The sequence below is a fragment of the Lissotriton vulgaris genome, chromosome 5, assembly GCF_964263255.1.
Source record: "Lissotriton vulgaris chromosome 5, aLisVul1.2, whole genome shotgun sequence".
In the NCBI taxonomy this organism is placed as follows: Eukaryota; Metazoa; Chordata; class Amphibia; order Caudata; family Salamandridae; genus Lissotriton; species Lissotriton vulgaris.
The window spans coordinates 1,369,131,269-1,369,146,794 of NC_141693.1; the positions used below are offsets into that span (position 1 = coordinate 1,369,131,269).

A 15,526-nucleotide genomic window follows, 5' to 3' on the forward strand; every position below is an offset into this window, starting at 1 on the left:
TGCTGTTGATTCAATGTTACTTTACTATACTGTGAAAGTTTTTTTTTAATGTATTCCTGTTGTAAATATGCAGTGGTGCCGATTGTGCATGAACACCTGGCCAACTCATTATTGGAGGGAGGCCTTCCTGTGCGCTTAGTGCTTAACTGGAACTAGTGGTTGCCGTCAGGGCCCACCGGCACACATTGTTTGGGAACTGCGACTGATTTTTCCTCATTATGCTTTGACCCAGCGCAGGGGAGTGAAAAGTGCAAAAATGAGAAAGAAGCCAGTGACAAAGGGAGAAAGCAGGGAAGAAAAACCCCCAAGAGTGTGATAACAGCTTACAGCGTGTCTGCTGGTGAATCAAAGAGGCATGAGCTTGAATCAGGACTAAGAAGCCTTGGCAGTCAGTAACCTTGATAGATGGCATTGCTAGCCGTGGGCTAAGGGAGATCTTTGGACATTGGCATTTATTATTTTACAAATTAAGCACTGTTTGCGTACACCATGCCCACTAGCCTGTACCTCAGGAGAGCCATGATTGTGAGCAATGGAGTCTACTATTCTTCAAAACCGCTTATAGAACAAAAGGAAAGCCCGCCATTTTAGACACGGCTGGGTTCATACAGTTTCCCTCTTGGCCACCAGGTCCCTTCCACTCTACTGTTGAATTCACCCCCACCCAGCCCCACCGCTCCTATCTGTACAGGCTGCTGCTGCCAACCTCCACCTCAGTAACATCATTGAGACCGGGTACCAATTAAAAAATGACACCTCAACACCAACAGTCACTCACCTGAATTTACTTTTACAAGATACCACACAAGCAGAGGAGAGGACCTCCACCACAACAAAACCATGCTGACCAGATGCATTCTAATATTAGCCTCTCGTTCATCATCATTTGAGTATCACACACTGAGGCGCTTCTTGGTGACTCAGTTAGGCATCCGACTTTGTAAGAAAAAAGCGAGATGTCAATGATCACCTGTTGCATAGAATTCTGAGCTTTGCCTCAGCCACAATGCTTTGGATTCTAGCATTAACTACATTTGTTTGTGTTGTACTTTCTGTGAGAATGTGAAACACGGAGCAAAAGCTGCCCTGTGTGTTTGCTCCATCACAAGCTGCTATATGTCAGTCCTTGTTAATTGCCCTTTCATTCATTAAAGGCTCTGGTCTTCAGTTTGGGCCATCAGTGCAGGCTGCCATGAACAATGAGTAATAATGCTTGATTAGAACATTGGAATGTTGAGAACTCCATTTTAAACAATGGAGTGCTTGGACATCTACTACCTGGTAGAAGCCTAGTGAGCGACATACCAATGTTGTTTTACTTTCACAGCTGCTGTGAACAAAGGCTTCTCGGAGCCCGAGGGGATTTAAGCCACCTCGGGCTTCGAGAGGCCTTTGTTTTTACTAATTAGAACATTCTCCCCTCTAGGGACGGAATGTTCTATTAGTCTTAGAGAAATCCCAGCGGGCTCTACAGGCCATTAAAGGCCGGCTCCCTTGTTAAAGGCCCTCACCTTTGGCTTGGGTCTTTAACCCTGGAGCGGGCCTTTGATGGCCGGTAGAGCCTGATAGGTTGGGCTCTAAGGCTATATTATAACATTGGAATGTTGAGCGCTCCATTGAAAACAATGGCGCTGTAGAGGGCCTATAATGGCGAGTACAGTGGCAGTTTTTAAATGTTTGTCTGCCTGGTTCTCCCTGTTAAATTTAGAATGTTACCCTTAGTTGATTGGATTTTCTAAAAATCATTTTTTAGAATATCCAAATGCTTTGGGTTATACCTGACATTAAAATTCCTCTCACTCTTTTTTTGCTAAAAGAGACTTGCCTGCCGCTCTATGAGCGCAGGCCATTAACAAGCAGAACAGCCTTCTGCACACTTCTTCATGAAATTAAACAGTATTTAGAAAGAGGAACAGCCCACAGCACTGTGCAGTGGAATGCAGACTTAAGACGTAGGCTTTTTGTCTGTACCAGAGTCTGATGATTGCTTGTCAGGGATTTTTTTGTTTCTTTGCAGATTTATATTGCGCAAACTGAACCCAAAGGTATTGGAGCGCTTTACATTAGCACCAGTTACATTGCGCAAGGACACATTAATTTTTTTCTTTGGTAGGCAAGGGGATATTAAGTGATTTGCCCAGAATCACAGGATGTGGACACGGCCCTGAGGCTGGAACCTTGGTTTCCCAGCTCCAAAGTCAGCAATCTAGCCGTCAGACCATATCCTCTCCAATTCTAGTGTTGCATCCAAAGTCTAGTTCGCCCTCTTTTGCATTTGGCTACAACTAGCACCCAGCATACCACCAACTAATGCGCTCCGAAGATAATCCTCTACCCAGTCCGGGCATTGACATGCCAATTTTATGTCCAATCACGCACATAAGTAATGTCGGGTCTAGCTTGCACTCCAATGGCAAGGCATTCTCCAGCGTTCCTTCTAATCGACCACATTCTATCAAGACCCTTGATTCTCCTGTGGACTCTGGAACAGACATGTCTCAGGAGACCACCTTTGAAATCCAGAACAGTACTGTGCACTCTAGAATAAACAGAACTACTTTGCATGTTATCAACATCAAAAATGTACAAAAATTACATCTGCCATTAATGATATTCATTTTAGCAAGTTGTACTGCGAAAGTGACGATAATTGAACATTAATGATTGATAATGATATAATTTTAAAAAATCTTAGGCACCAAGAGAAATGATGGTTTGTTCAGGACCACGCAAGCTAAACTTATGATTGGTACTGGAAATGGTCTTCAGGTTGCTAGCCTTTGCGGCTGAAGAAATCCCAGTGCACATCCTTTGACCAGGTAATCCTGTAGATTTCAATTTGAAAAACAAAATAATACATTGTAATTTACTTTTTCTGTAGCCCAGTCACCCAAAACAACGCCTCTTATAAACCCAGCACCAGCCTCTGTGAGATTAAAATTTGGAACTTCGATGGAATGGAGTGGTGTTACACAGCCAAACACATTTGCTGACTCCACAAACTTCAAGTCAAGGAGTAAGGTAAACAAAAAACTTAATTCACTTCGTGAGGATTTTAATACTTTTTATAAACGGAACATATTGTGATCTTAGTGGTCAGTGACAGTTTGATTGTAAATATTCATGTCAATTTTCAGATAGGACTATTTTCGTTTTGATTGATAAGTGAATGTAACAGAAAAATGTCCTCAGGAACTTTTGAGCAATTATCAGACAGAAGCACAGTTATTTTACAAAAACAGGAGATCTGTAAACTAACTCTCATCTGCGTGGCACTTTGTTGGTCTTGCCCTTTTAAATGATCTTACATATCTCATTCCCTCTTGTGCTGCTCTCAACCTATGTTTCATACATTACTTTAATTTACGCTTACCATGTTGATGCAAGCAGTGAGCGAGAAGTTCAACACAGTGTCTTTGAAGTGGAGAGGCAATATCATGAGAGTTTAATTTCGATACCTATAATGACATTTATAAGTTGTTTTTTTTGTGGCATCTCTCATATAGTTACTAAGGCCGATTGAAAAAGATTCTTCAGAGTGTAACATAGAATCCTATTCAGCAAAAGTCATAATGTTGAGATGCAGTCCAAGTACGTATGTACCCCGTGTAAGTGTAATGCATAGTCCACATTCATGTTATTTCCATATGTGTGTTCAAAGTGGCATACCCTTGAGGATTGCCAGAGGTCAAACAAAGGACATATAATGCACATTTGGTTCACAGCCCCACAACAGTAGCTTTTTAGGTTCACAAAGGTTGAGAAATGTATTCGCTATACAGAGTAATGCATGCATTTCTTGCAGTTATTCATGCACCCAATTGACACCCGTTATTTGCTCAATAAGGTGCAGCAACAAGGGGACTGTGAAAACGAGGTCAATGTAAATGAAAAATGGAAGGAGATATAAACAACTTTATAATTGGGGGAAATGTGGTATGGGCATACTGCAAATACGGAACATATGCATTGTGCTATTGTTTGTAATGTGCTGGCAATACAGTCACATTAATCACCTTCACCGAGTCTAACCGTCCTGCTGCTGGTGCCTTCATGTACAGTCATAGAACTATTTACAGTGTTTCAGGTAGTAACACCCCATTCACAAATAAATACTTTTTTGAAAAATTCATATTAAAGTAGCAAGAAACATAAAGTGCTATTCGCACAGTTTGTGGTTTTTTTGCCCTATGCATCTGTAATGTACCCTCCGCCAATAAGTACATGTTCTTATGATGTAAATCTCCAATGTGGATGAATGCCATACTTGTGTAATGCATACACCATATATGCGTTGCCTTCAAATGTACGTGAATTAGGAAAAGGCACAACTTTCACATATGAGTACACATAGTTTACACTTTGAGTGGGCTACCGTTTTTCCACAGAACTTTGTGAAACAATCCCTAAAAGTTTTCCCATTTTTTGCATATTTTACGCGATCTGCCAACATTTATAGTGAGCGTAATTGAATTCCACAAGGTTGTAAATATTTACCTGTGCATCTAAAAGATAGGGTGCCTCTTAGCTTACACATCATTCTAGCTCAAATCACATAGCTCTTTGCACACCTAAACTTACCATGTGTGCACAAAATGTTTCACATGTGGTTGTCGGTGCCAATGGCAGATCCTGGTGCATAGCAACAGGATCTGAATACAGATACACCCACAGTTATACGTTCTGCTATGGAAAAACTCTCAGATTTTGATAATGGTAAGTTCAGGTCTACTGGCAGGAACCTAGGCGTTTCGCTAGGAAGATATTAAACAGCCCAAAAAGACATTAATATGCGGGTATTCGCCTAATGCCGTAAAAGGGCTGGAGGAAGTGTGTAAATTACATGTAAAGGACATCAAAAGACTCCTATATTTTGCTGCCTTGCAAGACAAATTATTTCCCCACCTGGAAATTTTTCACGGATGGAAAAAGTTGTGTATTTTTAATAAATATGTCGGCAAAAATGTGTCCATCTAATTGCCTAAATATATAAGTCTTCTGCACCACGAATAAAAATGTGTGATCTATGTAATTTATCTGTTTTAACAAAAAGGGGTAACCCTGTGTCCCTCAGTACCTGGGTGTAGGTGATTAACAAAAAAGTGGTTCTGTTGGGTGTTAGCAAAAATTACTTTAAAAGCTGGCTGAAACAGCTCAAAACACAAAACAAGCAAACCTCTCTGAAGGCAAAGTTTTTTATATATTAAAAAACACAAGGATAAACAATACACGGGAATTAATTCATTCCGTGTTAATACTGGTAAATACTTCAAAATTGTGAATAGTGACTGTGGTGAACAAAGTGACTAATACATTGCATATAGTGACACTTATATACAAAATTTGTACAGTAAAACCACAGGGGAAGAGGGGTGGGGGGCGGGGAACTTGAAGAAAAAACTAAGGTGTTTTCTTTCGTTAAAAGGCCAGTATTATGAAATTAGTATTCCAAGGAAAACAGATGGTTAATGTCCAAGTTCCTGGAGCTATCTTGGCCAAGTATGAGCGTCGACGTTTCGTCCCTAGTTGCGCCTCAATTGGTGGTCGCGGCGGGTCTTTATCAAGACTGGGGGGCTGAAAGGGAAGGGAAAAGAGGGAAAAGGTATCAGAGAGGTGCTAGTAGTTAGCGTCAAAAATGACAGGAGTAGCTCAAGGTTACTTACAAGGGGGTTAAGTCAAATGGTGGGTGAATCCGGAAGGAAGCCCGTCGGTCAACCTAGATGGAAAGGGATTGTTTAGACCATGTGGAGTCAAACTGTTATAACCACATGATTTGTGCAGATGAAATTACCAGGCAGAGAATGTTTTAAAAAGTGCCTAGGTGATTTTGGTGGAGCACTAAAACCAGGGTTGAATGTGCCTAAGTGAAATGGGTCAGGTGGCTACAGTTGACCTGGTTAAACCTAGTTAACCCTAGGGGACTACTGGTGGGAGCGAGGAATACATAAAGACCATTTAAAAGTGCCTAAGTGATTTACGAAAAACAAAGAAGGGTGTGCCTTGGTGATTTAGACTCGGCCGTAGTCCGAGGTCCAAAATCTGGGGAGAATGGTTGAAACGATATGATCGCTTACCCTCGGTACTTATAATTCAGGATTAAACGTTGGCGATCGTCAAACAGTCAGAGCGCCAAAACGATATGTCCAGGGAAAGAGCTCGAACTGAGAAACAGGCGCCCGGGACGTTAAATGAGCTTGTCGCCAGGCAACGCGAATCAGAAGTGATGACACACCCCGACTGGCCCAATCAGAATGGAGGCGTGGGCTCAGGAAACGTAATGCTCGTCTCCTCGAGGACGCACTAAGCGTCCGTTGCTGGGCAACTTGGATGGGTTATGACGTACCGGTCCTAGCCCAATCAGAATGGAGGCGTGGGCCCGGGAAACGCGATGTCCGTCTCCTCGAGGACGCACGAAGCGTTGGTTGCTAAGCAACTTGAAAGCAATATGACATTACGTGGCCAGGTGAATCAAGAGCAAATATGCGCTGCAATATGACTGGACTATACTGTCATGGGGTCATGATTAAAGAAGGAATTTTTCAGCAATTCAATGACGTGGCTAATACATTAAAAACCTCAGGGAACAGTATCCACTAATTACATTATTCAAGGGGGATAGATGGAATTCATATGTAGACAAAATAAACATTCACGTAGACTCATATAATACGATCACAGTAAAAAGCAAATTAAATATTTACATCGTACATTGGAATTTCAAGAGCAAGTAAATGTCTGTATTCAGTCTCTCAGGAGATAAATATAACGAGATTGCAATAAGGCAATTTGTGTTGAAATCTCCTTATGTACATTCAATTCAATGGTGTGGCTAATACATTAAAAAACACAGGGAACAACATCCAATATTACATTATTCGAGGACGATGGATGGTTCTAAGCGGAATTGATGTATAGACCAAGTGAACATTCATGTAGACTCATAGAATATGATCACAGTCAAGGAATAAAAGGCAAATTAACGAATTACATCGCTCAGTGGAATTTCAGGAGCAAGAGAATGTCCATATTCAGTCTCTCAGGGGATAAGTATAGCGAGATTACAGTAAGGCCATTTGTTTTGAAATCTCCTCATGTTCATTCAATCCCTGACTCACAGAGTTCAGTGTATGGATCCATTTGCACTCCTTTCTGCTCAGTGCAGTAGACAGAGACCCCCCTCTTGGGTTTGTATTGATTTTCTCCAGAATGCGCCAGCGCATACTTTCAGGGTCATGGTTTTGAGTTACAAAATGGTCTACCATGGGTGCCCCTTGCACCTTGCAACGAATCCTGCTCATATGTTGCAGTATACGGGCCTTCACTTTCTGTGTCGTCTGTCCCACATAGGGTTTATTGCATGGACATAGGATGATATATATGACGTTGGAAGTGTTGCAGTTTGTCAGGGTAGGTAAAGTATATGTTTTGTTGTTGTAAGCAAATGTCGGTCCATCCATGCATAGAGGGCATGCTTTGCAGGTACTGCATTTAAAATGTCCTTTCATAGGAGCTAGACCCAGATGGTCTCCGAGGGTTGCTGGTTTTTGTGGTTCCAGGAAGGCTTTAACCACATTATCCTTTATATTCCTCCCCCTCTTAAATGCAAAAAGTGGAGTCACATCAGTATTGAGTTCAGATGCCACCAAGTTCCAGTATTTCTTTATTGTTTTCTTCATAACGTTGCTCCTTGAGTGGAATGTGGTAACACATACTAGGCTGGCAGCGTTGGGTTTTTTGTCTTTAGGGGTCATTAGTTCTTCTCTCGGGCAATACCAAGCTCTTTTCTTAGCCCGTTTGAGGAGCCCTAATGGATAGCCACGTTCACGTAGGCGTTTAGTCAATGTCTCACAATTATCGAAGAAGTCTGTTTTTTTGGTACAGTTACGCCTAATCCTCAAATACTGCCCAAATGGTAAATTGTCCCGTAGATTACGTGGGTGATGAGAGTTATATTTCAGTAGGGTGTTTCTCTCCATGGGTTTCCTATAGAGATCACACAGTATTAGGCCATCCTCTGTTTTGAACAAAAGGTCTAGGAATGCAATGCTCCTCTTGTCATAACTTATGGTGAATTGTATGTCTTTGCACCTTGCATTAAGCCAGAGAAAGAAGTCTTTTAAATCAGCTTCAGAGCCCGTCCAAATCATGATCACATCGTCGATATAACATTTCCATATTGATATGGAGTTGATGAATGGATTCTCTTCTGTATACAAGTGTTGTTCTTCATACTGATCCATGTATAAATTCGCCAAGCTCGGGGCATAAGTGGCTCCCATCGCTACTTCTTTGCACTGTAGATAAAACTGTTGCTTGAAAACAAAATAGTTACGCTTCATGGCAATCTCCAGGAGATCAATCAAAAAGGAGGTAGGTATCCAATGTGGTGCAGGTCGTTTTTCCAGTACGTCCTGTATGCCCTTGATTGCATTATCCTGGGGTATCGATGTATACAAAGAAGCCACATCTAATGTCACCATGAATTGTGTGGCTTCATCATACGGTTGACCCTCAAGTAGTTGAATGATATGCATCGAGTCCCTCACATAGGATTTTGTTTCTGGTACCAATGGTTGCAGAAAGTGGTCGATGAATTGGTTCACCGGCTCTAATACAGATCCACAGCCAGATATGATTGGTCTTCCCTTCGGGTTATTTAACCCCTTGGGCACCTTGGGTAGGGTGTAAATAGTCGGAATCCGGGGCTCCTTTTTGATTAGGAAGTCCCTTTCTGGAGGACTCAAAAAGCCCTTGTTAACCCCATCTTCTGCCAAGGTTTCAATCAATGTCTTTATGGTTGCAGTCGGATTCTTGGCTATCGGCTGATAGCTTTCTCTTACAGCAAGTTGACGTTTAATTTCGGCTACATAGTCATCTGTGTTTTGTAGTACAACTGCTCCCCCTTTATCCGCTGCTTTAACGATGATTGAGGTGTTAATACTCAGCTCTTTGAGCGCAAGGTTCTCTTCCTTTGTGATGTTGTATTTAATATAATGTCTCTCTTCAATGCTCATCATTACCTCTTGCATTACAATTTGTTCAAATGCCAATATCCGTTGGCTCACACAGTAGGAACCAGGGGTGAAGGTAGATGGTGCTTTGAACGGAGTAGCAGCCATTCTTGGAGTGTATTCATTCCTTCCAAAGTAGTACTGTAACCTCACTTTGCGGAAGAATTTTTGCAGTTCTAGTTTAGTAGTGAAGGCATCTGGTCTGCTGGTAGGTACAAACGAAAGACCTTTGTTTAGAACACTTCTTTCAGCAGGCGACATTTGGTGGTCAGAGAGGTTAATAATGGAGTCTTCAAAGAGACGAGTTTCGGGTATTGGGACTTCCACAAGTTGTCCGGAGTTTTCTGTATGGCTTCTCCCATCACCACTGGCAATGGAGTTATTTGTTGCGGTGGTTCTGTTCTTACATCTGCGTGGTTTTCACGGGGGATATTGGGATCATCCCTTTGCGCAGTGTGTGTCTCTAGCCCTGTCATATTCACATCTTCTTCTCCAGAGCGAGTTACCATCTGTAGGTTTGTTTCCGGGTTGAGATCTCCCCATGTACCTCTGGCTGGTAGAATCTCACTCTCGTGTTCCCTCTCGGAGCCCCTCTCGGCTTGTTCCATGTACTTCTGGGTGTCCAACCTTGCTGGGCGATGCCGCCTCGGTTGGATGGGCGGTAGCATTGGTCTAAAAAATGTTGTTGCGGTGCATCCGATGTTTGCCTGCTTGTGGATGCTCCCTCTTGTTCTGACTCGGATCCACTGCCCGCTGATGAATCAGAGAATGTTGTGAACCTCCTGGGCCCTTGTCTGCCTCTGTTGGTAAAGAAGCCTTGATCGTCCTGCTGATAATATTCGTCCGCCAGGTACGGATAAGTGACTTTCTTGTCGTAGTTGCGGATGTCTTTACTGAGTTTATTCAGTTTTCTATTCAGTGTCACTGTATTAAACTCTGCCAGTGTCTTTTCAGCTTTTTCCAATGCCTCTTTAGCGTTTGAAAGCGCACCTTCTTCCAATATTTCTTTTTTTAGATCAGCGATTTCCTGTGTTAGTTTTTTGACGTATTCTATGGCCGTTTCCACCCCTAGCACCATCCAGTGCCTGGAGCAATTATTGGCCACAAAGCTGAATCCTTCCCTAAATTTTGGTACGTCAATAAAGATCCCAGGCTCGTTTCTCACTTGCAACCCTTTCGGAATTATGTTGGATGCCAGATATTTAGTAAGCACGTGTCCGTGAAGGCGAAACCGGATCAATTTCTTTTCCAGTCGTTCTATTTTGATCAACTTCTCGTTGAGTGTTACATCAGAAGTTGTTCTGTCTGAACCAAGAAGGAAGCTTGAGGAATTTTGCTCATCTATCAACTTGGCTATGTACTCCTCCGTGTAAGACAAGGTTTCTTTGTCTGACATATCTCAAATTCGAGTGAAGTGCATTTAAAACAGATATTTGATAAGAATAACTCAATGAAATAAACCCTCGCAAGTTGGCACTTGCAAAAGAATGTTTTAACAAAAAGGGGTAACCCTGTGTACCTCAGAACCTGGGTGTATGTGATTAACAAAAAAGTGGTTCTGTTGGGTGTTAGCAAAAATTACTTTAAAAGCTGGCTGAAACAGCTCAAAACACAAAACAAGCAAACCTCTCTGAAGGCAAAGTTTTTTATATATTAAAAAACACAAGGATAAACAATACACGGGAATTAATTCATTCTGTGTTAATACTGGTAAATACTTAAAAATTGTGAATAGTGACTGTGGTGAACAAAGTGACTAATACATTGCATATAGTGACACTTATATACAAAATTTGTACAGTAAAACCACAGGGGAAGAGGGGTGGGGGGCGGGGAACTTGAAGAAAAAACGAAGGTGTTTTCTTTCGTTAAAAGGCCAGTATTATGAAATTAGTATTCCAAGGAAAACAGATGGTTAATGTCCAAGTTCCTGGAGCTATCTTGCCCAAGTATTAGCGTCGACGTTTCGACCCTAGTTGCGCCTCAATTGGTGGTCGCGGCGGGTCTTTATCAAGACTGGGGGGCTGAAAGGGAAGGGAAAAGAGGGAAAAGGTATCAGAGAGGTGCTAGTAGTTAGCGTCAAAAATGACAGGAGTAGCTCAAGGTTACTTACAAGGGGGTTAAGTCAAATGGTGGGTGAATCCGGAAGGAAGCCCGTCGGTCAACCTAGATGGAAAGGGATTGTTTAGACCATGTGGAGTCAAACTGTTATAACCACATGATTTGTGCAGATGAAATTACCAGGCAGAGAATGTTTTAAAAAGTGCCTAGGTGATTTTGGCGGAGCACTAAAACCAGGGTTGAATGTGCCTAAGTGAAATGGGTCAGGTGGCTACAGTTGACCTGGTTAAACCTAGTTAACCCTAGGGGACACTGGTGGGAGCGAGGAATACATAAAGACCATTTAAACGTGCCTAAGTGATTTACGAAAAACAAAGAAGGGTGTGCCTTGGTGATTTAGACTCGGCCGTAGTCCGAGGTCCAAAATCTGGGGAGAATGGTTAAAACGATATGATCGCTTACCCTCGGTACTTATAATTCAGGATTAAACGTTGGCGATCGGCAAACAGTCAGAGCGCCAAAACGATATGTCCGGGGAAAGAGCTCGAACTGAGAAACAGGCGCCCGGTACGTTAAATGAGCTCGTCGCCAGGCAACGCGAATCAGAAGTGATGACACACCCCGACTGGCCCAATCAGAATGGAGGCGTGGGCTCAGGCAACGTAATGCTCGTCTCCTCGAGGACGCACTAAGCGTCCGTTGCTGGGCAACTTGGATGGGTTATGACGTACCGGTCCTAGCCCAATCAGAATGGAGGCGTGGGCCCGGAAAACTCGATGTCCGTCTCCTCGAGGACGCACGAAGCGTTGGTTGCTAAGCAACTTGAAAGCAATATGACGTTACGTGGCCAGGTGAATAAAGAGCAAATATGCGCTGCAATATGACTGGACTATACTGTCATGGGGTCATGATTAAAGAAGGAATTTTTCAGCAATTCAATGACGTGGCTAATACATTAAAAACCTCGGGGAACAGTATCCACTAATTACATTATTCAAGGGGGATAGATGGAATTCATATGTAGACCAAATAAACATTCATGTAGACTCATATAATACGATCACAGTAAAAAGCTAATTAAATAATTACATCGTTCATTGGAATTTCAAGAGCAAGTAAATGTCTGTATTCAGTCTCTCAGGAGATAAATATAACGAGATTGCAATAAGGCAATTTGTGTTGAAATCTCCTTATGTACATTCATTTCAATGGTGTGGCTAATACATTAAAAAACACAGGGAACAACATCCAATATTACATTATTCGAGGAGGATGGATGGTTCTAAGCGGAATTGATGTATAGACCAAGTGAACATTCATGTAGACTCATAGAATATGATCACAGTCAAGGAATGAAAGGCAAATTAACGAATTACATCGTTCAGTGGAATTTCAGGAGCAAGAGAATGTCCATATTCAGTCTCTCAGGACATAAGTATAGTGAGATTACAGTAAGGCCATTTGTTTTGAAATCTCCTCATGTTCATTCAATCCCTGACTCACAGAGTTCAGTGTATGGATCCATTTGCACTCCTTTCTGCTCAGTGTAGTAGACAGAGACCCCCCTCTTGGGTTTGTATTGATTTTCTCCAGAATGAGCCAGCGCATAGTTTCAAGGTCATAGTTTTGAGTTACAAAATGGTCAACCATGGGTGCCCCTTGCACCTTGCAACGAATCCTGCTCATATGTTGCAGTATACGGGCCTTCACTTTCTGTGTCGTCTGTCCCACATAGGGTTTATTGCATGGACATAGGACGATATATATGACGTTGGAAGTGTTGCAGTTTGTCAGGGTAGGTAAAGTATATGTTTTGTTGTTGTAAGCAAATGTCGGTCCATCCATGCATAGAGGGCATGCTTTGCAGGTACTGCATTTAAAATGTCCTTTCATAGGAGCTAGACCCAGATGGTCTCCGAGGGTTGCTGGTTTTTGTGGTTCCAGGAAGGCTTTAACCACATTATCCTTTATATTCCTCCCCCTCTTAAATGCAAAAAGTGGAGTCACATCAGTATTGAGTTCAGATGCCACCAAGTTCCAGTATTTCTTTATTGTTTTCTTCATAACGTTGCTCCTTGAGTGGAATGTGGTAACACATACTAGGCTGGCAGTGTTGGGTTTTTTGTCTTTAGGGGTCATTAGTTCTTCTCTCGGGCAATGCCAAGCTCTTTTCTTAGCCCGTTTGAGGAGCCCTAATGGATAGCCACGTTCACGTAGGCGTTTAGTCAATGTCTCACATTCATCGAAGAAGTCTGGTTTTTTGGTACAGTTACGCCTAATCCTCAAATACTGCCCAAATGGTACATTGTCCCGTAGATTACGTGGGTGATGAGAGTTATATTTCAGTAGGGTGTTTCTCTCCATGGGTTTCCTATAGAGATCACACAGTATTAGGCCATCCTCTGTTTTGAACAAAAGGTCTAGGAATGCAATGCTCCTCTTGTCATAACTTATGGTGAATTGTATGTCTTTGCACCTTGCATTAAGCCAGAGAAAGAAGTCTTTTAAATCAGCTTCAGAGCCCGTCCAAATCATGATCACATCGTCGATATAACGTTTCCATATTGATATGGAGTTGATGAATGGATTCTCTTCTGTATACAAGTGTTGTTCTTCATACTGATCCATGTATAAATTCGCCAAGCTCGGGGCATAAGTGGCTCCCATCGCTACTCCTTTGCACTGTAGATAAAACTGTTGCTTGAAAACAAAATAGTTACGCTACAGATGGTAACTCGCTCTGGAGAAGAAGATGTGAATATGACAGGGCTAGAGACACACACTGCGCAAAGGGATGATCCCAATATCCCCCGTGAAAACCACGCAGATGTAAGAACAGAACCACCGCGACAAATAACTCCATTACCAGTGGTGATGGGAGAAGCCATACAGAATAACTCTGGACAACTTGTGGAAGTCCCAATACCCGAAACTCGTCTCTTTGAAGACTCCATCATTAACCTCTCTGACCACCAAATGTCGCCTGCTGAAAGAAGTGTTCTAAACAAAGGTCTTTCGTTTGTACCTACCAGCAGACCAGATGCCTTCACTACTAACCTAGAACTGCAAAAATTCTTCCGCAAAGTGAGGTTACAGTACTACTTTGGAAGGAATGAATACACTCCAAAAATGGCTGCTACTCCGTTGAAACCACCATCTACCTTCACCCCTGGTTCTTACTGTGTGAGCCAACGGATATTGGCATTTGAACAAATTGTAATGCAAGAGGTAATGATGAGCATTGAAGAGAGACATTATATCAAATACAACATCACAAAGGAAGAGAACCTTGCGCTCAAAGAGCTGAGTAATAACACCTCAATCATCGTTAAAGCAGCGGATAAAGGGGGAGCAGTTGTACTACAAAACACAGATGACTATGTAGCCGAAATTAAACGTCAACTTGCTGTAAGAGAAAGCTATCAGCCGATACCCAAGGATCTGACTGCAACCATAAAGACATTGATTGAAACCTTGGCAGAAGATGGGGTTAACAAGGGCTTTTTGAGTTCTCCAGAAAGGGACTTCCTAATCAAAAAGGAGCCCCGGATTCCGACTATTTACACCCTACCCAAGGTGCACAAGGGGTTAAATAACCCGCCGGGAAGACCAATCATATCTGGCTGTGGATCTGTATTAGAGCCGGTGAACCAATTCATCGACCACTTTCTGCAACCATTAGTACCAGAAACAAAATCCTATGTGAGGGACTCGATGCATATCATTCAACTACTTGAGGGTCAACCGTATGATGAAGCCACACAATTCATGGTGACATTAGGTGTGGCTTCTTTGTATACATCGATACCCCAGGATAATGCAATCAAGGGCATACAGGACGTACTGGAAAAACGACCTGCACCACATTGGATACCTACCTCCTTTTTGATTGATCTCCTGGAGATTGCCATGAAGCGTAACTATTTTGTTTTCAAGCAACAGTTTTATCTACAGTGCAAAGGAGTAGCGATGGGAGCCACTTATGCCCCGAGCTTGGCGAATTTATACATGGATCAGTATGAAGAACAACACTTGTATACAGAAGAGAATCCATTCATCAACTCCATATCAATATGGAAACGTTATATCGACGATGTGATCATGATTTGGACGGGCTCTGAAGCTGATTTAAAAGACTTCTTTCTCTGGCTTAATGCAAGGTGCAAAGACATACAATTCACCATAAGTTATGACAAGAGGAGCATTGCATTCCTAGACCTTTTGTTCAAAACAGAGGATGGCCTAATACTGTGTGATCTCTATAGGAAACCCATGGAGAGAAACACCCTACTGAAATATAACTCTCATCACCCACGTAATCTACGGGACAATGTACCATTTGGGCAGTATTTGAGGATTAGGCGTAACTGTACCAAAAAACCAGACTTCTTCGATGAATGTGAGACATTGACTAAACGCCTACGTGAACGTGGCTATCCATTAGGGCTCCTCAA

General features: G+C 42.3%; 1 protein-coding gene across 2 annotated transcripts in view; it reads left to right on the forward strand.

The window, feature by feature from the left end:
* The window catches only part of PTPN22 (protein tyrosine phosphatase non-receptor type 22), a 605,270-nt gene that overhangs the window by 429,080 nt on the left and 160,664 nt on the right, over positions 1 to 15,526 (forward strand). For both annotated transcript variants that reach the window (XM_086923320.1, XM_086923319.1), the window contains exon 15: positions 2,882 to 3,021. In XM_086923320.1, the coding sequence (XP_086779446.1) occupies positions 2,882 to 3,021 (140 nt within the window). The remainder of the gene's footprint in view (positions 1 to 2,881; positions 3,022 to 15,526) is intronic.